Here is a 25,983-nt window from a genome sequence, read left to right as displayed (position 1 = left end):
TATTCTTAAACCCTACATATATTTAATCATGCTGAGAGTTCTTGTTCTTGCTTGAATTGGCACCTACAGAGAAACATGCTTTGCATGATGAACTGCATTTTCAGTCTTGTTAGTGTACTAATGGAAGGTCTAGGCAAAGCTTCATTTTGAACTGCTCTGTAAGGGCCTATATCCAGGGAGGTAATGGAGGGTAAACAGACCTAATCTCATTTTACACTGCTTTTAATTTGTGGGATGGGGTTTATCCACCTTCTTAGGATGATATAAATCTTTATGAGGTAAACTTCTAAAATACCTCATTGGAAATGAAGTATTTCTGGTGTGAGCTACATAAAGATAGGATCTTTTTAAAGAAAAAGCATAACGAAAAATTACTGGAGGTCACAGTTTATCCACCTTTATTTAGTTTAGATAGATAGATAGATAGATAGATAGATAGATAGATAGATAGATAGATAGATAGATAGATAGACTGATTGATTGATTGGTTGATTGATTGATTGATTGATTGATTGATTGATTGATTGATTGATAAGTCTTTATTGATGTGTCACTCCTCAACACGGGCTGTGCGAGGTAAAGTGCATATAGGCAGATTGCAGACCAGGCCATAAAACCATCTACAACACAATACACAAAACCAGCAGAATACTGCGTCACTGAAATGATTGAGGACCACTCGCTTCGAGTTGTGAGACACAAGTTAAAAACATTATAAAAGGTGGCCTACACATCACAAACATAAAAACAATAAAAAGAAATATTGGAACGGATTAACAGATGTTGGAGGGATATTACAAGTATAGACTTAACCCATTCGTTTATTTTATCTGTACTTGATGCATCATGGTAGGGGGCCCAGTATCACCTCTTATCAAGGGACCCATAATTCCTAGCAGCGCCCCTGTGGTAGGTACAGTGAGGCATTTGCGTGCCTCTCCCATTGGAAGCTTGCCGCGTCACGATAAGAGCGGACAAGTGGTGTGGTCCACAACAGCCTGTGTCAGGGAGGCTGAGGGTGCCGCCTAAAAACGTGCCTAGTTATTGGATACGTGTTGTTGCTAGGGGCGTGGGGCTGTGCCGTGAAATATACCAGGTTTCCAAACCTTATCAAGAAGTGAAATTTCAGGAAGACAACAGTCGTTTCGCCCGGACGGAGAGATGCGCTGAGAACTGCCTATTCCAAGCTGGGGGGAACTGTGCCGCAGTGAGCATAATCTGATAAGCGCTTCTAAGGCTGGACTCCGCTCCAGGACAACACTCAGTAGAAAAAAGTACAGACGTATAGTTAAAGGAATGATGCAGATATGTGGAGGTCACACCTCACAGAGTTGATTCAGATTTTCTCCCGAAATACCAAATATTTATTGTCACTGACCATAAATTGAATCGAATAGTGATTACAGGGGATGACAGCTGCGCATTTGGTAGTCCCATGATGGGTCTTTTGAGGGATTAGTGCGAGGCACAGCCTAAACATCCTGGCCTGTCCACGGTAGTGAATTGTCTGCGGAACAAATTCCATTTTATGTGGAGTGCGTTGGAACGGGGACCTTATGCAAAGTGGAGGAAACAGTGTTTTCGGTGAGCTCATAGGTTAAAATGGCAATGACATCAAGCTCAACTTGAATAGCTTTGTGCTACTGCAGCAAGGTGGATCGAGGCGTAAAGGGAGCGAGGAGCAATGCACCCATCTTACGAGCTGGACATTTTGTGAGGATGTTAGATGTCCTAAACTAATTCAAGGTATAAGGCCTATCCTATATGCTGGCAAACTGCGTCACCGCATGTGAGTGTTGCAGGTAGGCAGCACACTCTCCCACCGCTGGGAGAGGACCATGGTCATCTTCTCCAAAGAATGTCACCGGTAAGTGTTTAACAATTTACCGGGTATGGATTCGGCGGACTCATGCAAAGATCCGCCACTGGGATCCACATTTTCATCTGTACCCAATTTAGACTCGGACATAAATGCAAACGCCTGTAGGCCTATTTATGAGAATGGGGCAGACCATATCGTCAACATACAAAATGCAGCCCTGCGAGGAGCGAGTGATCCCAGCGCGTACCCCTGCGCGGATTACCGGGGACTGGTCCGGCAAAGGTTCATCCGCCGAAGTTTGTGGTTTTCCGACTCGGAGGACCAACCTTTGGACACAGAGTGTGTCAACAGCAGCCCGGTGCTCAGCATCCACCTGCGGTCCATCGTTGATCGGACTCGGACCCGGGCTGTGGGAACCCGGCTGGGCTTCCAGGAGACTTCAAGCACGGAGACCCAAGTGGGGCCGAAGGACAGCGCTACGGAGAGTGTGAGCGCAGATGAGGGGAAAGACAGAAGCGCAGCCGGCCACAAAGCTGGTGATGTACCGTCCGATGTCACCGGGAAAGCAGGGAGTGACGAGAACGAAGAAGAACCCGGGATGAAGGCAGTGTCCACCTCACCCAGTGGCCGCTTTCTCAAGTTTGACATCGAGCTGGGGAGAGGGTCCTTCAAGACGGTCTATAAAGGTCTTGACACCGAAACTTGGGTCGAAGTCGCATGGTGTGAACTCCAGGTGGGTTCATTGGTCATCTAAGTCCAACACCAACCAGCCAGTGATAAGCCAATTATCTGTAGCCTGTGTTATCAGATTATAGCATAGCCTATATTGTTTATAGTTGGCTCATTTAAAAGACACATACCCAACAAAGCCCATCATCATTTAGCCTTGTAAACTGGTTCCCAAAGTAGGGTCCGGGGACACCCAGGGGTCTTTGTAGGGGTCTTAGGCATCCCCAGCTACAGGAGGAAACGTTTAATTACACTGTCACTTCATTCATTTGAGGTTGGGACAGTGAAAGAATGATGCAGAATTTATATTCTGATCAACCCCCCCACCTGCGCTATCCAGTTTTGTACCAAATCATATCCAGCAATAAAACTCTCAGACTGAGGTCCCTTAGACAAAATCTCATCAGGTAGGGGTCCATGGCCCCTGGCACTCCATGGCACTTTCCACTGCTAAAATTACATTTCTTGCTCAATAGGTCCAATGTGGTCCACACAAACACACCAGAGAGTGAGGTAGAGCTGATATGCTGATATGGAATATTGTCAGTTTATTACGCATTTGATTATGCAGCCTGTCTGGTAGTATCCCTCACTGGGGGATACTAAACATACTGGGTTCAGCCGCATCTAATTTAGGACTTATTTTCAAATATGACTAATTACAATACATCTCAGCTTCAGAGTAAAAGAGAGCCACCAATAAACAGTTAGGCATCTGAGTTATCTGTTTTCTTATATATTAGATTTTCAGTTTCATTCAGTTTTCCTTTGTCTGAATCACATGACTGTTGGATGATATTGATATAAGGAACAGTCCTGTTCTGGGTTTTCATAGCCTCATGTCTCTGAAGTATTGTGCAGTAGGTCCAGACTGTCCATTCTCAAGTGAGTTTGTTATCACTGGCATAAGATGGACTTGCCTTTTACACAAGTACCTAGGAGACAGAGGTGACACTATGCTGCTCCATACTCCTTTTCATGCGGTATTTGTTAATTTTGTTGGGCCAGCACTGATTAGCTTGTTCTCATTGGGAGGATAAGGTGTATTGTTATAGGGCAGGTTGAAGAGGAGGAAGGGACTGTTAATCTTATTGCTAGCTTTTTTGTTCTGTGTCTTTGTTGAAGTGGTAGCGCTTTTCCTCTGTCATGAGTTCAATCTTGTTGTTGATTTTGCTGAATTTTACAGTACTTAGTTAGCCTATTTGTGACCCTGAACCCTAAGTGTTATCCAGGAGGTCTACACCTTATATTATGGTTTCTAGTTATGATGTTTTACATGACTATTTTATTGCAACCTTACAAATGCACTATTCTTGACTTTATTGCCATAATAATTAATTGAACCCCTGAATGCAAAGCCATCCTGCTCTAATAATTAATTGCTTCATTTTAATTTATAGATTTGCCTTTGCACCCACACAGTAATCACCCTGCTGCACAGTTTCAGCAGATGAACTGAATTCAAACTTTGTTTAGCCGGAATTAAAAGAGGATTTAGCGGTGAGTAAGAGAAAGACACTGCTTCGTAGGAGTTGCAGCTTATCGAATCACTAATCTCTGTATGTGGTAATCTAATAATTAGTTTAAATGCTATCCATGTGATATACAGATTATCTTAACCAGCAGGTTGTGGTTGTCCTTTCAGGGCTCAAAATATGCTAAGATGTTGTAGTCATTCCAGAGCAAGTACCTGCCAGCAGACTACATTTGTAAACATTGTTTAAAGGATCTTACTGCTGTTAGGATTTCTTCCCATTTCCAGTGTTCTCCAATAACAAAGGGGCAGGGTTGCCTGTGACCAGAAGTTATGGCTCAAACCCTGTACAAACCAATATGTCTATCCATGTCCAAGTGTCCTTGAGCCAGAATTCCTACCTGGTCCAGAAGTACTGTAAATGGCTCACCCTGTGCTGCGACCCCCATATAGTGAAATGCATACATGGCATATGTGAAGAAACACATTCTTAATTCTGTGTACACTAGTGATTAACTAAATAAAAACAAACAAAACCCAAAACTGTTTTAGACAATGTACTAGCCGGTATTTATATATTGGGGTATGACGGTGTGATAAGATCCAAAAATTCAAGCCTGCATGGCCCAAGATAAACTTGAGCAGGTTCAGTCTGACTCAGCACCTCAGCATCATTTTATGAATCGGAATCTGATTAAAATGAACATGATGACAGTAATGTTGGTGACTTTAAGGGACTGCCCTGTGACATGACTTTTTTGGAGAGAGGCTTCAGAGTGAACAGTGTTATCTCTTTTTTTTCATCTCCCTCATGCAGAATCCAAGTTCACCCTGTCAAGCCCAAGGGAATTAGGGTAAATTACAGCCCAGTCCAATCCGATTCAGGCATAGAATCAAATCTCTATTGCATTACGCTTACCTCACAGCTCTCAGTGGCAACAACACAGTTCCAGATTGCATGTAAAGCACCCTCAATTTATGTCTAAATATATATTCCACCATTGCATACAGTTTTGTGGTTAATGTTGTACAGCATAGTTTTGTTTTTAGCACCATAATGTAATGACGTTAATTTGGATGTGAAACCTCAGTCAGACTGAGACCACAAAATCAGCCCCCAATTAATTGTATATAGAGCAATCTTTTGTCTCTTGATGACATCCCAGATTTCCAGATTTGAGTCTTGGTTCTTTGTTTTTGTAACTTTGAGAGTGTATCGGTCATATTTACAAATATTAATCAAAATGCCTGAGTTCAAAGGAATAATGTGTTAAAATTCTGTTCTGCTGTGGTTTTTCATTCCATTCTATAATATTCCAAAAATGATGAGTGTTTTAGGTACATCAGTATTGCTTGACATATGTCATGAGAGAAGCCAACCAATGGTCTTTTTCTTGTGCTTTTTTAAAATGCGGGACATGGTGGTATATTTGGTGCGCCTCTGCAGTATTAATTACAGAACGGTAACAACTGGGAACGGTATTTTGTTTGATGTACAATGTGGCAAGCATGCATCAAGCATATGATCTCTACAGTGTGTGTGTGTGTGTGTGTGTTTGTGTTTGCGTCTGAATAGTGAGCTAGGTTCTTAGGAGAGATCTAGTGATGATTCAGCCATTCTGTCCCTGGAGGTGAGGCCTTGCCCTTCAGTGCCTCTGTGCCTGTGTGCCTCACTCATGAAAGGCTTCTGTAATTCAAATACAGTGCATGTATGAGTATTGTCTATGCGTGTGCATGTGTCTTTGTGTGTGAGACAAAGGCAAAGAATGAGAGATTAGAAAACATGGATGGTTATAAAAAGATGTATGCAGGTTTATAGAGGAGCAGGTGCCTGGTGTCCAGCAAGCCAGACGGTCAATCTCACTACTTATTTATCCACATAATGATGATCTAACAGCTGCTGTAGAAAGTTGTTTACCTGAGATTAGCAAATGATACAACATGATTCAGTAAAATGCCAAAACGCTTTAGATCAGCTTCTCTCATCTGCAGTTCTACAAATTATTTGGACTCTGTCTGTCTAATGTGCTAATAGTACGAATACCAAAAATGAATTTATCCCCCTGTGGTATTACCACACAGATGTGTCTGGAGAGTGAATCCTGCTGATGCAACGCTCTGCAGCCAAAGATAGTCCGATAGAGAGAGAGAGAGAGAAGAACAGGCTGAAAGAGAGGGAAAGGGTGGGTTCAGCTAAGGAAAGAGCGTAATAGGTCTACTATCTGATACATCAATTCAAAGACTTTCATATCTTGACTCATTTCAGCGCTGGGTCTTAACCACTCCATTAGATGCAAGCATCAGTGCTGCTGACTTCTTCATTTCTTCATTATTCAGTTTTTATACTTTTATGAGGTCTCAGTAAAGCAGATTCTGTGTTGTAAGTGCCACACCCTGTTTGGATAAGAATCAGAGGCCAGGGTCTTTAGTCAGTTCATACTTCTGTGTCCTTCACTCACCACTCAACTGCTTAGAAAATACAGTTTGGACAATTAAACCTAGGGTGACATATTTTCTTCCTCAACAAGAATATGCATTATGAGGATAGCTGGAATGGGTGGCATATGCTCAGCAATGCTACCAGTAATCTAAGATGCATTAGGCTGTAGACTGCATAGGTCACTATGGGCTATGAATGAAATATGATTCCCCAGCATCCTTCAATAATCAATGCTAGGAGATGTACGCATTGATCATCACTGACATTCGAAACACTAAATGCACACTCACTGTTCTCATTTAAATGTGTATATTAAGAAGAAGAAAGAGTGAGCAAAAATCAGGAGGCCATGTGGCATTTGCCATGGTCAGAGCCATGAGTTGTATCTGCCATGCTGACCAAAGAGAAACAGAAATGTAGAGGATCTTCACTGTCAGCTGTTTTACTATTTATACAACAGTTCAGGGAAGGCAGGGGCCAAAATATTGATCCAGCACACATGGATTCACCCACGTTTGTATACCCAAAGATGTAAGATTTAAAGTCTGTAGAATATTGTAACTATATCAAATATAGACTTATTCTTGATGCTTTGGACTTTGCGATGGAAAATAATGTCTTTGTGACTTTCAGACCCCAATATAACTCACAATACTGATCCATTTTGCTCCATTATTTACAAATAGGGCATAGGCCATTTACAGCATAAAAATACAATTAAAACTTTAAAATCTGTCACATGTTGTCACTCATTATAGTGACAGCTGTGTTTGTCTTTTTGAGATTTAAAAAATCTCTTCAGTTCAGTGGTAAAAGATGTACCACAGATATAAGTCCATTCCAGATTGTGTCTTTGTGTTCTTTGCGGCTGTTGCAGAGGTCCTTAACAACGCAATGTATAATCATCTCTGTATTACCACGTCAGATGGAAAACGCATATTCATCTTTCTTTCTGAAAATGTTGTCAGGATTCTCCTCTGACGTGGTTCTAACATCACAGAAGGTGTTATAGTGCTGTGTGTTTTATACACAGCTGTGATGAGAAGAGTAAATGGCTCAGACCCCCATGTTTACCCACTCAAAATACCAAGGCTGTATTCACTCTAAACATGGGCCACAGGCAACTCTGACAGAGCTCAGCTTCTGAAGCACACAGGCCGATCTAAGGGAGGATGAGAAGGAATGACGTGCCTTCCATTAACACAGATTTTGCCATGCTTTCCCCTTATGTTAGAGAAAAATTGAGAGAAGACAATGATTGAACCCCTTCCTCCTCCTCCACCACCCAAACTTAAATTAAGTTACATTTGAACAAATTCACCACTGCTGAAGCATCTCCTCTGACGAGGCTCTGAGATACTGAAAAATCGAGTGGGTGAACTTGGTATTCATTCTGTTCTCATTTTTATATTAATTGTCCTTTTTATCTCCGTCAGGAACGAAAGCTGTCCAAAGCTGAGAGGCAGAGGTTCAAAGAGGAGGCAGAGATGTTAAAGGCTCTCCAGCATCCCAACATTGTGCGATTTTATGACTTCTGGGAATCGCCGTTGAAAGGGAAGAAGTGTATCGTTCTGGTGACAGAGCTAATGACCTCAGGGACACTAAAAACGTGAGAGAAAAAATGAAAATAAATCAATAAATAAACATTTTCTATATCGAGGTCCATCCCCGAGTAAGGCTTTACCTGGATTAGCTCATATAGTCATTTATTGCACCTGGTATTAGTAAATTTAAAAACAACAGAGTGGGAAAAGGAGAGCATTTCTTGTCCGCCAAGACGGTTACCAAGGTAATTAATACCTCGTAAATCAACTTTCAGACAGTGAAAATTAAAAGGTTATTTTGAGAATAAAATTAGGCATCAGGGATAAATAGGTATATTGTCTGTGTGTTCGCAGCTGGTGCTCCATGAAAGCAAAAACAATTAGCAACTGTTGGCAAAAGAGAAACAGTTGACTGAAAACAGTTTATCAGCATGTCGACTCATGGGGGACAGGCCTTGATATGTCACTGTGTCAGAAACCACTGAACAAAAGCAGATATCTTCACCTAATGTAGTGTTAGTGGAAATTGGTGAATCTCTCTTATGATGACGGTGTCTACAGATCGCCTTTTATCTACCCACAGGTATCTGAAGCGCTTCAAGGTGATGAAGCCTAAAGTCCTTAGGAGCTGGTGCAGACAGATTCTCAAAGGCCTCCACTTCCTCCACACAAGGACTCCTCCAATCATCCACAGAGACCTGAAGTGTGACAACATCTTTATTACTGGCCCTACAGGCTCCGTCAAGATAGGAGACCTGGGCCTAGCCACACTAAAGAGGGCCTCCTTCGCTAAAAGTGTCATCGGTTAGTCATCAGCCAGTCATCAGATCTGTGTACTATTGAAATGTGACCAGCATGATATTTATTTTTAACTGTAAACATCTGATAAAGTGTGAGTTTACAGTACCCCAGCTGAAATGGCACTAGCCTACATTTTTACCAACGCAAGCAATGCTTTTAATAGTACAGTATGCGTGCACATGTGTATTTATATGCTTCTCTGTATTTGCGGTAGAGGATGAAACACTGATAATCCCTTGTGGCGTTATAATCTACCCTCTCTTGACTTAATTCCCCAGGCACTCCAGAGTTCATGGCCCCGGAGATGTATGAGGAGCACTATGATGAAGCTGTGGATGTCTATGCCTTTGGGATGTGTATGCTGGAGATGGCCACCTCAGAATACCCCTACTCTGAGTGCCAGAATGCTGCTCAGATCTACCGCAAAGTCACCAGTGTGAGTTCAGTTTTAAAGGTGTTAAGTCGCACCATTGCTGTTACGACTGCTAAAGACAGTGTTAGGGAGGTAGGTGTTAGGCATTTCTTTATAATTCCTCTTTCTTTCTACTATAAGATCCCCTATATTATCACATCATGAGCTGGTTAATTTTTTTCAGCAAGATAAATCAATTTTAACTATTTCAATTTTAACTGTATAGTTTTTTCTAAATGCAGCATTTGTCACAGAGGTTCCCCTTTGAATAGTGGTAGCTCATCGGTCCCCACAGTGAGAGATGTCTGGGAGAAATGACAGCACTTTTGGAGAGTCCATCATTAATGGTTTATGACACTGCAGACACTACTGTCTCTGTCACAAGTAATGCAGGTTACATGCCGAGTGCTGCTGTTTTGTCTGTGTGTGTCAGTGGGTGAGATGAGACATAATGTTAAAGCTGCTTTGCTAGCTTGTTATCACTTCTGCTTTTCTGTCTCCAGGGCGTGAAACCTGCCAGCTATAGTAAAGTTAGCGACCCAGAGATTAAGGAGATAATTGGGGAGTGTATCTGTCACAGATGGGAGGAAAGGTGAGTGTACCAGGCGGTCTGACAGTGTCCTGGGGCCAGTAACACACCTTGCATGTAGGTAGAGGTTGATCCTTGCCAGAGAAATTCCATCATGTTGTTCTGTTTCTGCTCCTGCGGCATGACGTTAATGCCAGTATTTGGCTCTGGCACTGTTGATGTTTCTGTGTGTTGTGCATCATTAGTTTTTACTGACATAGTGACCTTTGTGCAGTTCAGTAGCTGGTGTTTGTGTATTTCCTGCAGGTATTCTATCAAGGACCTCCTGAATCATGCCTTCTTTGCAGAGGACACAGGCGTGAGGGTGGAGCTGGCTGAAGAGGATGATGGGAAGAAATCGTCCATAGCGCTAAAGCTGTGGGTTGAGGATCCTAAAAAGCTGAAGGGGAAATACAAGGACTCTGGTGCCATTGAGTTTACCTTTGACTTGGAGAAGGAGGTCCCAGAGGGTGTGGCTCAAGAGATGGTAAACAAATGCTGAGCAGAGTTACTGAAGTAATCTACCAATGAGTGCCATTCCCTAATTGTGGTTAGTGAATCTACATAGCTAGATTATGAATCATGAAAGAAATGTAGAGTTTGACTTGGACTTTAGGCCATGTGGTGTTCCAATGAAAGGATCCTCTGTTCTCTAGACTGGTGTTGATGTCATATTTACTGCTCCCTTTTGACCTTGGCTTTTGCTGTACTGGCAAGACTGCACTCTGTGTTCCACCAGCTGGCTCCTGTTGTAGACTGGGTAACAGACTAACTGTCATGTTCCAGTAACCTCACTGTTTCATTATAACGCAGCCCTGATTACCTTGGAACACTACCTCTGGCCCTTTTAATTACACTAGTGCAGTGCCCGTTCACAAAGTTTATTAATATTGAACGTGTCGCATGTCCAATCCCACACTGCACGTCCTTGGGTCCCCAGCAATACACCCGCCAAGTGTGAAGTAGATCGGACGAACGGTTCTTGAGATATGCGAAGGACACACATACAGACAGAGATTCGTTGCTTTATAGTATGATGATCTGATGCAACCAGGAGGTGGTCAGTGGTCATGTCTGAGCTGAAATGCTTGAAGCGTGTTCTGTATTGATTGAAACTAGAGCAACTGATCAATTGATGCTCCGACTTAAATTTAATCATATGGGTCTAGGAAAAGGAAGTCCTCTGTGGTTTGGGGGGAGGAATTGAATGGCAGTGGATTTGTTGATCTATTACATGTGTAATGACTGATTTGCTCATTAGTTGACTTAGTTTGTACTGACCAGCTAGTGAACATCTTGCCTGTGTCCTGTAGGTGGAATCAGGTTTTTTCATGGACAGTGATGTGAAGATAGTTGGGAAGTCCATCCGGGACCGCGTGGCTCTGATCAAATGGAGGAGGGAGCGGACTGTCCCGTCAGGAGATGGTGAGGCAACTGTGAAGAAGACTCAGCAGAACCTGCTGCAGGTGCCCGGTGCGGATGTACCACAGGCAGCCACACTAACCACAGCAGATTATGAAGACCCAGAGGCTGACCAGCACACCCTGCTCTGTACTGTGCCAGCCACCACATGTACCACATGTGAGAACCTGCAATTAGAACACACACAAATACAAATACATTGTACATCACACAAACTCACGTTGTTGTTGTTGTCACGTCATGTTGTTGTGATACGACAGTAATAGTCATAATAAATCCAACCAGTGTTAGAACTCACACAAGAGCTTACGGCAGGAAATTACTCTGAGAGATATAAAATGGTTAAGTTTGTATCTGTGTGTGTGTAAGAGAGAAACGGAGAGAAAGGCTACTGCAGGGTGTGAATAACACCTATGAGTCATCTGTGACTCATCTTCGCCCAGCTTTTGAATTGTAATGAGGTGCTACTCCACTGTCTCTTCCTCTCCCTCTCCTCCTCATGCCTGTCCCTCCTGTAGAGGGTGTTTGGGTGAAGTATAATGTTTTTTCACTCTGTTTCACTCTCTTGTTATTACAGCTGACAGTGGAGTGGGCTCTACCATGCAATCTGATGATCTTAACAGTCAGCAAAATGGCACCTATCAGTCCCTTCCAGAGCCCATTTCTTCAGCTCAGATGATCTACAGTCCCCCTGCACAGCCCGACCCTCAACTGCACCAGGGGCCCTACCAGCAACCCACAGCACAGCCACATGAAAACTACTCACAAGCATCCACACAACTGCACCAGGGAGCCTACCAGCAAACCACCAGTCAACTGCATCAGGGGGCCTATCAACAACCTGCAGCACAACTGCACCAGGGGCCTTATCAGTCAACAGTGAGTGCATGCATTGCTCTTTTCATGCTCTCACTGTATAACTTTCTCCTTAAATCTCTCTTTTTGTTTTGTCTTGTCAGCAGTTTTCTAAAATAACATGTAAATGTATTTTCTTTTATCAAATGATACCTGAGCAGCGCCACTCCAGTGAACCCTTTGTATGCCAGGAGAACCTGCTCATCCCCGAGAGCGCAATGTGTCTTAGGCGTGGAAGCGCCTCCCTGGTTGAGATGTTACGGTGTAGGAGCCACTCTCTCACTAAGACGATGAATCAAAACCCCTGCCTCTGTCCCAGGCGGGATCTGGCTTCACCAGATAGCATAGAGGGTTACAGGAACTCAGTGCATGCTGCAGACAACCTAAACTCTCCCCAGAATCCTTCATTACTGTCTCCTCTCTTGCCCTGTCATCGTCATCATCAATGTTCCCATCACGACTCACCGTGTCATTTCAATTCAGCTCTCTTTCCCCTGCCTCTACAACACCCCTCACAGCTGCGTCTGAGCACCCCGCTCAGCCCTAAGCCCCGCCACCACTGCAAGGCCTGTATGTCTCTCCTCCTGAGGGACAGGACAAAGGGAGGGGACTCTCTGGGACACACACACATGCCCCCTCTCTCTCCATCCCCACAGCTTTCTCCAGTCTCTAAGCCAGTCTCACCCGCCTCTCCGGATCTGGCCGGGTTTCCTGCACTCACTTCATCCTTTCTTTTGGCTCCCCACTCTCCCTCGATGTCAGCCAGTCCGGTGACTGCGCCGTCCCCAATGACCTCACCCTTACACCTTGTCCCACCCTCTCTACAAGTTGTGTTCCCGAGGAGTTTGTATGAGGGTGGAGACCTCACTCTTCTCAACCATTGTCTCCATCATATCGTCAGCCGCAGGACCAGCTCCCCCACCCTCTCAGACAGGGGGCTAAACCATCTGACACACAACCATGGGGAGTTTGGGGGTATTGCTCCCTCAGTACTTGAGCTTATAGACAAGAGTCAGAACCTGGATGTCCCACTCTTCTTTAGCCCGTATCTGGACAGGAATGTGCCGCTATCACCGCATGACAGCGAAGGCAGACCAGGTCCAACGGTAGGTTAGAGAAGGAGACTTCACCTAGGCCAAATATTGCCATAGCAGCAGCCTACTGTATCTGCGGGGCCCTGGGGTTGTTTACTCTCCTGATTCTACCACCTGCTTCGCTTCTCTGGCCCTCCCATGATGATAACCAAGCACAACAGCCAGTCTCTGCTCCTGCTTAATCCGCCGTAATGATTTCATTTCTTTTAAGAGTAGCAAGTAGGGTTATAAAATAGCAGGACACTATAGCAGTGTCCAGTTTAGTAACATGAAATGGTAGCACAATGTATGGTAGTATACAGGGTGGGTGACAGTAGACTAATGCTGTAAACACCTTTGCTATTTCAGCATCCCCTATGTAACCCTGCCAACTGCTAAAAACCAAACCAATCACTCTCCACGCTCCTGCTGATGACTATCCCTGCCTTGACATTCTGAACATTTTATCCCTGAGCTTCATTTGTCATATAGTAGATATATAAGTATGACCTCTGTTGTATAATGAGTCCTATTGTTGTCTAATATAGTGTCCTATGAGTGAGGTCTCTCTTCTCTGTTTCTGACAGACAGTTTCTGCTCCAGCTACGCCGGGCCCTACTGTGCACCAGAGCAGACAGACAGCACAGAGCTTCCCAGCTGCAGCCCCCACTGTGCAGACACAGCTTACTGCCCAACCCGGCCAGGAGCAGGTATGCATCTAGCTGCGACAGTCCCTGGCATCAGCCGCAGTGATACATAGCAAAGCAGAGTTAGGCAGGAAAAATGTGGAAGTTGATCCTTGTAGCTAACCACAGATGCCTAACAAAATTATGTCAACGTGAGTGTGTTTGGATTGTTGGTGGTTCTAAACTAAACATCAGTTTTGTGTTTTTATTGCCTTGTCAGCATGTTTGGAATGTGGATGAGCTGCAGTGAGAGCTGTATGCTTATGCATACAGCTCTCACTGCTGAATACCAACTGTAAAATATTAGTCTTTCTTCATGCTTGTTTGGAATCCAAAATTACAAATTTTATGGTAGGCATTCTGTGGCGACTACACTAAAAAGATGCTGACAGGCCAAGTAAAGCACAAAAAAACACACTGAATTAATGTTCAATTCAATGGCACCAGTCATCGAAAAATACAGTACATTTACTGGGCATCTATTGTGTGAGTGGGATACAACAATGTATCTGGCTTCTGCTTTTCCCCTGCTAAATGCTTCATCATGTGTATTATGCGTGTGTATGCTGTAGTATGTGTTCTGTACATACTTAAATCGACTGTATTGAATGGGATTTAATGTGGTTTGTGTTTCCTCCCTGTTTGTCTTTCCTCCTCTTAGTGCCGTCTCCAACCAGCTGGTATCCTGCCCCAGGTAGAAACACCACCTCTTATAAAATACTGTGGGCTACATACACAAGCCTCACAGAACCATATAATCACATAAAGTCCACTTGTCTGGCAGCTCACTGATATTAAATATTTGCTTGTAGACCAGCTTGAATATTTTGTCAATTTATTTATATTGGAGATAGGGAATTAGTTTGCATTTCCATTATAGAATTCATACTATCCAGTCAATTGACTGTAGAGACAATAGTTTTGGAAATAAAACTTTCAGAGATGGAAGTTCCAGAGCCTAACTGCAGCCTTGTGACAGTACAGAGTTTTACTGTGTATATACTGTAAATTCCCAAATACCTTTTCATCAATGATTACTTATTCTGCCTATTAAGCTCCCCTTTTTCATTTGAGTACTCTCTGTCCCTCTTTCATTTCCTCCTTCAGCCATTACCTGCTGAACAGCCTATACCTCACCTGAGTCCTCCTGACCTATCTACCAGTTTTCCACAGTCAGTCTCCGCTGCTCCTCCCCCTCTCCAGCCCCTGCAGATCAGCACACAGGTGCGTTGTTGTCATATTAGGTACTGTAGATCCTATGAAGGAGAGGATCAAACCAATGGTATAGACATCCTGCAGGAATCAAGATGGGTTATAGGGTTGAGTAATACGTAAAGGGCGTGTGTGAATGTTATTTCTATAGACTGGTTGTTTTCTTTCATTTTATACCATTTTTCCCTTTTTCTTTCCCAGTTTCCCTCACCATATCCTGTCATTCAAACTATGGGCTATGAGCCCCCTTCCTTCTCCCCAGCGCCATCTGCATACAACAGCAGTGGCCCTCCTATACCTAGCTCCTACTACTCAACTGCACCCCACTGTCCATCTCTGCCTCTGACCCCTCATGCAGCCTTTCCCTCCATGCCCACTCTAGGCACCCCTCAGACCCCTGTCTCCTTACCCCAGCAGGTGTCCAATGTGGCACTCCCCATTCCACTTCTTGCCATGGCCATGCCCCCTGCAGTGCCCCAGCAGCAGGGGTGCCCATCCACTTCTCAGCCAAACTTTTGCAGCCTCCATTCCACCCATCCCTTGCCTCTCTCCCAGGTACAACCCACCCCATACCCTGTCCCCTACCCTGAGCAGGAACTGGCAGAGCAGCCTGGCCAGGTGAATATTTGACTCAGTTCTCACTGTCATGCTTGGGTCATGGGAAATCTCGAATACTAAGGTAGCATTGTGTGTTACATTTTGGTGTAGCCCATGCAGGGCATGCAGAGGTGAACAGTATCTATATTAGCTGATGAAAAATTCTCTATGTGTCATATTGTTTTCCAGGTACAGACCATCACTCCACAGGAGAGTTTGGGAGATGTTCAGGTTTTGGCTCTGGTCCACCCTGTCTTGCCTGCTGTCCAGACTCCACTCTGGGGAAGCAGGTTGGATGCAGAAGCTACTGCAGCTGGCCTAGACCTAACTTTACCTGCAGTTTCAGCATCTACAATTCTAGCCCCAGCCTTAGCCCCAGCTTCAGTCTCAGCCTCATTCCACGTCGAAACTCAAACCCCAGCACAAGCTCCAGCTCCGGTCCCAGCACAAAACCAAGCCCCAGTCCCAGTGCCAGCTCAAGCTGGAATCCTGCCTCAAGCCTCAGCTTCAACTCTTGCTCCAGCCAAAGCTCCAGTCCCAGTTCAAGTTCCAATAGCAGTGCCAGTGCCAGCTCCAGCCTCAGCCGCAGCTCAAGCTCAAACCATGGCCCAAGCACCGGCCTCTGTGCTGGGTCCCACATCAGCAGTCTCATCTGCAAGTGCAGGCACATCTTCAGCCTTAGTTAAACCCCAGTCCTCAGTTCCAGGTTTAATCCCGGCCCCACTTCAAGTCACACTGCCAGCCCCGGTTCAAGCTGCCCCGGCCCTTGCTACAGCTCCTGTCGCAGCCTCAGTCCCAGCTCCAGTTCTGCAGCCTGCTGGCATCCAGACAGCAGCCCCAGTGCCTGAATGTGCCAGCCTGGCCACGACTCAGCAAAACCTAGACACTGCATCTGCATCCAGCTCCCCTCAACCAGACCCCACTGTAGAGGTAGGGATAAAGCCACAATCTGGGTGTTTTTTTGAGTGTAAAAATCATTTGTACTGTATACACACATTCTTGAAAAGTAGAATTTGCTGATTGAAAATGATCTCTGCATCCCGCAGGTCTTGTAGTAAGTGAAAATGCATCCTCATTTTGTTCTAATGTTTAAAACACTATGAATGAACACAAACCACTTGCAACCTTAAAAAAAAATCAGGTTTATTTGTCACATACCATCATCCCTTGTATCTTAAATTCTCCATCTGAGAAAAAGTTCTCCATCTTGAAAAAGTACCTTTGAGCCAGCGACATCAATAAAGCTAATTGGGGGTCAAAAGTTTAGTGCAAAGACAACAGTGCTTTGAAGTTAGATTTTCTAACTAATGCATAACATTTGCATTTCAAACTATTTAATTTAAACACATTTGAGTATTGGTAATTTGTTATAAGATACATTTGACGTATTCTTACACATACACACACACACACACACACACACACACACACACAAACATATAAACATTCATGCTAACACAATATATAAACATTCATGCAAGTGCTGTATGGTCTTACAATTATCCATTCTTTATAAAATTTTCCAAGGTATCTAATTAACTTAATTTTTTACTGGCTATTATTGTGTCCTTAGGAAGTGCTTCAGGAGAAACCAACATTATTACCCAACTACGCCTATGACAGGTGTGTGGCCAATTTTACATTGACACTCAGGTGTTGCATGCAGCACTTCAAAGATTCTCTTCTGCTCTGAACTTTGAGTATTGAATGCTATCGCCATCCTTGAGTATAAAGACAGTGTTTTAAACTTTCCTTTGTAGTCTCAACTCTGATGTGGCATCTGGTAAGGAAACAAGTGACGGCTATGAGAGCTTGGCAAGTGGGGGGAAGGGAGACGGAAAACCCAGGAAACACCACCGCAAGTCTGCCCGCACACGCTCACGGCAAGAAAAGACCAGCAAACCCAAACTGAGCATGCTCAATGTGAGTCATGAGATTATTACTGACCATTTAAGTCACTTTTTTTTTTAAATGTTACGTTTTATCACAGTTCTGATTGTATGGTGTCCCCCGCAGGTTTGCAACACAGGTGATAAAATGGTTGAATGCCAGCTGGAGACCCACAACCACAAAATGGTGACATTCAAGTTTGATCTGGATGGAGATGCTCCAGAGGAAATTGCCATTTATATGGTTAGTTATACCGTTGACTTTACCCTTGACAGCTTTCGTTGTCTTATTCATTTGTTTTGTATGTGGTTATACACTGTATATAGCGATTGTTGTGGTCTTGATGTTATATTTTATATAACATCCATAAAAAACTGTTTGGCTACAGGTAGAGAATGGCTTTATCCTACCCTTAGAGAAGGATATCTTCATTGACCAGCTGAAAGACATTGTGGATAAAGCTGAAGACATGCTGAATGAGGACATGGAGGGTGAGAGGGTCTCCACCTTGAGCGGTAGTCCTCCACAAGGCCTTGCTGCTGAAGGGCTAGTGGGAGAGGTAAGGGGGCTGCTCAAAAGATTACAGATACAGATATAAAATCCATACAGATACAGTCACAGATACATAGACATAGATGTAGACGTATAGGCATAGACACAGACATAGACAGATACAGACAGGTACAAACAAGGCAGCAGACAAAGTAGTGTAGCGACTCAGATCACATCTGTCTGTCTCTCTGTAGAGTCAGCAGCCTGGAGCACCTCAGCCTGTTTATCAGCAGAATGGTAAGTCAGTTTCTTTCTAAATTATGCTGACCTGCTTACTTCACAATTTCTTTATTTTCACAAGTGTCGTACTGACTTGGAAGGATTGTCTGCCATGAGTTGTGTTCGTTAGTAATGTACGTGTTAGAAATCTCTCTATAGACTCACCTCCATTATCTTGGATTGCAGTTCTTCATACAGGAAAAAGGTGGTTTATAATCTGCCCTGTGGAGGAGACTCCCACATCCAGCCAGGAGACCCCATCTGATGGGACAACTACCCAGTCTCCTGGGAGTTCAGCTACTGCCCAGCCTGCTGACGGCAGCACTGCAGGGCCTGCTGCATCCAGAGGTGACTTTGCTGCTAGAGAGCACTTTCAGCATAAAATCAGACAGGCTCATGGAACAATAGCACTATCTTGTGGCAGCGCAAATGAAAGACACCCTACTGCTCTCACATGGGCAATTGATGCCTTTAAAAAAGTTTAAAAAATAAAAGTTTTGGAATCACATATTTATGGTGGGATTCTTTTAATGTCCTGAAATTAGTCTGTATTATGTCATAAACTTCTCTATATCTTCTCTCATCTCATACCTTCTTGTTTTTCCTCCTGCAGAAGAGGGGTCATCCTCCACAATGTCTGGTGGAAGTGGAGGCTTTACCTATGAAGTCTATGGATTCTGTAGTCCTCCAATTATGTCTAACACAGACCCGCTCCTCTTGGCCACTTTGTCTCCCCCTGTGTCTGCACCCCCGACCCTTCAGTCAGTGGAGTCTGCCAGCAGCTCGGTGCAGCCCAGTGTGCAACAGGCCCAGCCGGCCAGGGCTCAAACCGTGGCCCCGTCAGCCCCGCACGCCGCTCTGCCTGTGGATGAGTCACAGGGATCACCTCTGGGCACCATCTCCCCCACCCATGCCGCTCAGCAGATGGCAGAGATGGCGTGTGCTGCCTCCATGGCTGAGGAGGTGCCCTGCTGTCCTCTGGTCATGCCCTTGTCTCTGGATGTGAGTGGTGCCCAGGCTGGGTCTCCTCTCACTCCTCTTCCCCTCCAGGAGCCAGGTTCAGCCAGAGAGCCCCTGTCCGTCTCCTACTCCTCTGCTGCGCGGGGCGAACGGCCACAGCAACCTGTGGTGCTCCACCAGCCTTTTTCCAGTGTGGGAGGCGCCAAAGTGTCCTCACTACCCCAGAGCCCGGCGCCATCCCAGCATGCCGCAGGGCCCGGTGAGTCAGACGGCGAGGGACGGGTGGGCCGCGGGGGCTTCGTGGACAGCACCATAAAGACTCTGGATGAGAAACTGAGGAACCTGCTCTACCAGGAATATGCTCCTATGTATCCATCAGGCAGTACTGCAGAGACACCAGGCTCAGGCACTGAGTACATCCAGTCTCCACCTGGTCCAGACAGCGCCACAGGGGGGTCGGGAAACAGCACCCCAGGGCCAATGGGGGAGGGACGCTACAGGGCAGGAGAACAGCTGGTTTGTACAGAAACATTAATATTTCATTGAAATTTTACTCAGAAATGTTACACATTCTTATCAACATACACCAAACGTTTAGACAATATTAACAATTATATGACAGGACTGACTACAGTATTAACAATAATTCATGTCTGTGTTAAAGATTTCTCACTTCATCTCTCATCTTGTCACCCCTATTAGCCTCAAATTCCAGAGAGAATGGATAGTTTGAGCACACTCAGTGACTCAGCTGTGTGTGGTATGTACAATATGCACTAATCAGTCTAACAGTTCTCTGGAGTGAACTGGAATGGCATCATTAACTTCTGTGTAAATGTTTTACTGTTGGTTCAATACTGCAATGCAGCAGTGCTTAGTGTTGTGGATATTTCCCTGCAGCTTCCCTGTCAAGAAGACATGTTCCCCACTCTGCTTCCTGCTCTGGAACAAGAGGCCGATTTAAGGTACTACAGGGCAGATTTTCCCTACATACACAGGGAGAGTAGAACTGCTTCTCAGATTGGTTCAACTGCAATTGCTTTTACACAAGCACTACCTGATACTATATGTATACCCGGTCTGTTCTAGATAATCTCTGTTCCTCCTGAGGTGGCTACCAGACGAGATGTGAAGCAAAGGAGCTGGAGCAGTGCTGCCTCACCAGCACACCCTGCAGGTCACAGTGGGGACCACGGCCAGGCTGAGGCTATGGCTGCCTCCACCACAATTGGCCGTTTCTCTGTGGTCAGCACTGAAGATGACATCACACTGAGGACACGTTGCAGCCGCTACTCTGCCCCGCCTGACTTCTACCTAGACACCCCCCCCTCCCTGGCCAAACGGGGCTCGTTGCCACGCGCCCTGACCTCCAACTCTGTCCCTGTGGATGTCACGGTCCACGCTCGTTTCCTCTCCTCGGACTCAGGGGCTGAGAGCAGCCCTGCGAAGCTGGCCCCCGCCACACCGTCTCAACACGCTCGCTCAGAGCGCAGAGGAAGTGACCTCATGAAGAGGGCAGTGGCTTTCCTCCGTCGATCAGGCCGCAGCAGCAGCGTGCAGAGCTCTGATTCGCCAAGCAGGCACGGAGGCTTGCATGGCTCGGCCTACGCTAGCAGTGATAATGATTCAGAGATGGAGGACTCGGATATGAAGAAAGAACTACAGAGACTCAGGGAGAAGTAAGCTTAGCCTGTGGTTTGCTTTGTCTGCTATTTAGTGGCTGCACACACAAAAAATATTTTGTCATTCACCTTGTTGTTCACCTTGTATTCTCACCTCCACCCCCTCAGACATCTCAAAGAGATCTCCGAGCTGCAGGCCAATCAGAGGGGAGAAGTAGAGCTGCTGTATCGCCGGCTTGGCAAAGCCCCTCCTCCTGGCCTGGGTCTCTCACACACAGCACCACCTACAGGCCGCAGGAAGAGGTCCAGCAAACACAAACTGAAGGCTGGCAAACTCCTCAGCCCTCTCGTTCAGCAATTTAGAAACGTCACAACCAAAACTAGTGATTCCAGTAAAGCCAGTGAGTAACTATTAAGAATTTGCAATATCATAAATTGAATATGTGCAGTTGGTACAAGGAGTATGCAACTCTGATGCTTTGTGTATTGTATATTTCAAGCATAGCAGAATGTACAGTAATATCCATGTGTGTTTGTGCGTGTGTCTCTGTATGTCTGTTTCTACAGATGCAGGTGAGCCCACAGTGAGTTTAAATGGGTCTCCAGCCAAAGGCCCAGTCCTGGCACATGGCCGGGCCCGATCAGGCACCAGCCACCTCCCGACCTCCACCTCGGAGCCCGTTCAGACCCAGCAGCCCTGCTCCCTCAAGGGCTCCTTGTCTTCTGATAACATTTATGCTGGGCTCCATGGAGATGGCACCGGCACACAAGCTCCACCTGGACAAGGTGACCACCAACAGCACACAACAGAATCCAGCAGCCTGGGTAGTCCTAACATCTCAGTTATACCACCACCTGTCCACTGAACACTGGACTGTAAACATCTAGATTCACTAGAGAATTAGTAGTAAATGCTGGTCTGTGGTATTTTTATGAGGGTCTTTGATAGAGTTGGGTGTGTCGATGGTGTGTGCTTTTCTTACCCTGGTGTCCTCTTCCCTCTTTCATTATACTCCTCTACAGGCTGGCCTAATTATCCTCAACCATCTGAGAGAGTGACCTATAAATCGAGTAGCAAGCCACGAGCTAGATTTCTCAGTGGGCCTGTGTCTTTGTCCATCTGTTTGTATCTCTTCTCTTCCCGCATAGCTTCACTTTCTTTGTTTTCCATATTTTCTATTTCCCTATTTTTAGCTCTGTGCTATGTTTCTCTGTCGTTGCCTAACTATCCTATCCTAGTTTTCTTCTGTTTCCTCTCTTGTTCACTTTCCTCACCTTTTCCCTATCATTTGCCTGTGTCTCTGTCCTTGCATCTTGTTTGTTTTGTACAGTAGGATATTGTTTATTCAAACCCCTCAAGTATGGAGTTTGTTTGGAAGAACGCAATGTTTTGAATGGTTAAATGTATTGAAATTTTGTACTCAAAGCTTATTCCAAATCTGAAACTTGGATTCATACACATGCTGAAATGTTGCTGTAAAGAATAATTTAGTTGCAAATTTTGTTTTCAACAAGAAAACACCAAGGACCATGCACAATATAATATTTAATCATTTTTTACTAATCATCCCTGTTTATTAGACTAGTTGGTTCAGAAGTCTGAGGTTTGGATAATCAAGGTTCAGCTGAATATTAAAGTGCATTTTCAGTTCCTCTCTGCTCTACTTATGTTCTGTGCGATGTATCCACCCTGATGTATGACGTATGCGTAATTTCACTTATCCACCCTGCATGACTGGGCAATAGATATCTGCATGGCCACATATACTCTAATCTGCTGTATATAATGCTGCTGCTTTGTTGGTCTCTGTAGGTTAAAATTATCATCTCTCATCACTCTTTCTGTCTCTGTCTTATTTCTGTCTCTCCCTCTTCCTCATCACGTCCCCCTAAAGGAACACATCATACTTCGCTGTGGCCCTCACCTGAACTACCTGCATGATTAGCCATTTAGGGGACTGAATACTTTGTTTTCCCATACTGTCGTTTGGCCTTTTGTTTTGTTCTGGTGTTGCATCCATGTATTCAATAGGTCTGTTTTGCACTGCATCCCGCTATTGAACAGTATTGCCTGGCCATGTGAATGTACATTTGTATGAAGTCTTTTTTGTCTCCTAGGGTCAACGCTGAAGCGACTGTGTCTTGGCAAAGAGCGTGGCAGCAGTACGTAGAGTTACTGTGTCTCACCAAGAATAATTTCACTCGAAAATTATAATTCATGACAGGATATGTCTAATCAGCTTAATGAACATGGTGTGTGTGTGTGTGTGTGTGTGTTTTCCCAGGGTCTGGAGCAGGATCAGGGGCTTCCAATCAGTCACAGCAGCCACCAACTAGTGCCACACCCCCCCCTCACCAGCCAGTGATGGGGCTGGCCCAAGCTCAGGCCAATAACAGCAACAACAAGACAGGCACCTACACTGGCTCATCCATAGGTACTAATGAAAGCAATCTGACTGATGACCTCCAACGGCTGATGGACGACTGGGCCCAGGAGGTTCTTATTGTCACCCACAGGCCACGCACTAACTCCCTCAGTATCAGTGGGCAGCAGCTTTGGGATCAAGTTGCGCCTCAAACACATGACAGACTGGCAAGTTCTCCAGATGTGAGTTTCATGATATTTAACACTCTGAAGCTTTCAACAGGCACCATGAACACATGTCCTTTTATCAAAATTAGTAACTATCTCTGTTAGTCAGAAAATTTAGTTTAAAGATGAGTTCATGAAACACTGGATATGTAAAAAAACAACAATTATAAATCATAGCATTTGTAGCTGTAGCTTAATTTCTGCTTTAACCATCAGTGCTAGTCTTGTATATATCCACAGTGTTTAGATAATAAGGACTAACAGCCTAAAGTGCAGCAGTGCTATCGGCTCACAGAGCTTCTCAATCAGGCCAGACTAATCAGCACTGAAAAAAAAATACAATTTAGGTAGACTAGAATTAGAAGAGAATACAATTTGAAGAAACTAGCATCAATCAAGGCCACAGACATGATTTATATACTCAAAATGCCTTGAATCATCCCTTTATTGACATCACACCTTGGCAGATGAGAGCAGTTACACATTATTTGCACTTACCACAAAAGGTAACGCCCACTGTCAAACTGTCATGAGTTGCAGTCTTACCATCAACCAACAATTTACATTGGTCAATGCACATAGGAAAGAAACAAAGTATGGCCATGCACTGATATTAATATGGGTTAATACTCAAACATTTATTCACACGTGAGTCCAGCTATCCGCGTCTTGTGTCTCATCTCAGTGGCAAAAAGGGTTTGTGCACTCCTCAATGGGGGGCTTTTATTAGATGAGCAAAAGTGCCTCACATCACGCTCCCTCCCTGAAACACAAACACATCTTTAGTTCCACTACCCTACAGATGTGTGTGTGTGTATCTACCCAATTATTTATTAGGGAGAGAAGTGATTGAGTGTATTGTTGTAGGAATGTGGTTTATAATTGTTGTGACACAAATACTGCCATATTATCCAACTCCTTAGGTACCATCATGGACAACCCCAGGTCCCGAGGGCTGCAAGCTTCCCCTGTCATGGCCGATGAATGATAGTCCCGGGTCGACGATGATGAGCAGCCCCTCTACAGGGCTCCATCCTAGTTACGAGCTACCTTCTCCTGCTCCGTTCAGAGGCTTGTCCTCACCTCTCTGTGTGACCCAGTGGCCTGGGCTGCTCTCCCCCCTCACTTCCGGAGTCTTTGCCTTTCCTGCTGTGCCCTCAGCCCGGGATGCTCCCACCCCTGTCCCAGCTCCATCATATGAGCCCCCCGACCCCAAAGCTAGGACTCTCTAACCCGAGTAGCATTGTGTCTTCCAACTCTGTTACCAAAAATAATATTCATTATAGCTCTAGTCAATCTACTGTGCATATACTGTATATATTTAACCAGCATGTATGTAACCATTTGTACATAGCCTGCTGTATTCTTGAGTTTTATGTTATCTGATTCATTTGCATCAACATACCTCATGTCCATATTGCAGTACATAATCCTTGTGTGCAACATATTACGGTAGTAGTACATAAAAAAAGATGTATAATTAGCCCATTCAGGCTTGAAAGTGCAGATTTTTTTAAATTTGTTTATGTATGTACATTACCACTTGTTGAATGTACATAATCACTGATACATTGTTAATTCATGCTGTAAGTGTTTGTATATAAATAGTTCATGTTTATGTTGCTCATATCACCCCTATGTATGAAAGCTGCCGTGTGTATATAAACCCCTGTTAGTCTGTACATAGCTCTTGTGTGTTTGTACAGTTAACATTAGATAATCCATAGGTAGGTGCTGCAGGTATGTGTCTTAATGCAACACCTAATCAGTCACCATCATGCCATCACTGTGAAGCCTTGACTTACTGGTCACTAGGACCAGTTGCTTTACTCTGCCCTCTCTGTCTAAGGATAGGTTTCATTCTTCATCAATGGAATGCTTCCAGCACAAGCGCTTGAAATATCCTGAAGAGATTTGAATGAACTTGAACTTTATCTTCAGGTGAAACAAAACCTGTGAGAGTGCCTTGAATAGCAGTTTCAGTTTTCTGAAGAAAAGCATTTAGAATCAAAACAGACAGTAGACATTCTATATGATGGTTTTGCCTTCAAAGGTAAATTAAGTGATTTGAATAATGAATGTGGATTTAAACTGACACTTATTTAATTTAACAATTGAAAACATAATTGAACAATATAATCTGGTCTTGTTGCAGTTCATTAAATGTCACTGATTGTGAAAATTGTCTAAAATTGAGTTAGATTATAAGGTATGTTTACTGTGAGTTTTTCCTTGTTCACCAAAGTCATCTTATTGACTGTAGTCACATGATTTTGCTCTACCACCTGCACCACAGCCTGCATGAATACACTGGTATTCTGAATGTGCACAGGTTGATATGGTGAGTTGTAGTGTGATATTGTTAAGAAATTGGCATTGATATCATACAACAAGGAGGGCTGAAGGACTCAACGTATGAGTCTTCTCAAAAATAATCACCCCATACCTCTACTAATGCAATCTGTAGCTTTACATATTGTTGCCTTTGTGGTTTCTAAGAGATTACAATTTG

General features: G+C 44.4%; 1 protein-coding gene across 1 annotated transcript; it reads left to right on the top strand.

Moving 5' to 3' along the window:
* Positions 1-1,877: 1,877 nt before the first annotated feature.
* On the top strand, positions 1,878-24,752 carry wnk2 (WNK lysine deficient protein kinase 2). The gene is made up of 29 exons (XM_071532102.1): positions 1,878-2,555; positions 7,902-8,074; positions 8,593-8,813; positions 9,089-9,246; positions 9,726-9,814; positions 10,058-10,277; positions 11,104-11,371; positions 11,790-12,095; positions 13,744-13,850; positions 14,488-14,537; positions 14,936-15,050; positions 15,240-15,656; positions 15,825-16,565; positions 17,209-17,258; positions 17,396-17,558; positions 17,652-17,768; positions 17,914-18,084; positions 18,272-18,314; positions 18,483-18,644; positions 18,910-19,772; positions 19,959-20,016; positions 20,157-20,221; positions 20,346-20,935; positions 21,047-21,279; positions 21,452-21,664; positions 21,902-22,000; positions 22,997-23,041; positions 23,164-23,486; positions 24,395-24,752. The coding sequence occupies exons 1-29, from the start codon at positions 1,893-1,895 to the stop codon at positions 24,701-24,703; spliced, it is 7,032 nt and encodes a 2,343-aa protein (XP_071388203.1). The 5' UTR covers positions 1,878-1,892; the 3' UTR covers positions 24,704-24,752.
* The last annotated feature ends 1,231 nt before the right edge of the window (positions 24,753-25,983 follow it).

This window comes from Centroberyx affinis, unplaced genomic scaffold, assembly GCF_046629955.1.
Source record: "Centroberyx affinis isolate AG114_WGS23_722 - 3 ecotype Tasmania unplaced genomic scaffold, CSIRO-AGI_Caff_v1 ptg002163l_1, whole genome shotgun sequence".
NCBI classification, from domain to species: domain Eukaryota; kingdom Metazoa; phylum Chordata; class Actinopteri; order Beryciformes; family Berycidae; genus Centroberyx; species Centroberyx affinis.
Note: the sequence above shows the minus strand (reverse complement) of the source record. Positions and strands in the feature narration are given on the sequence as shown.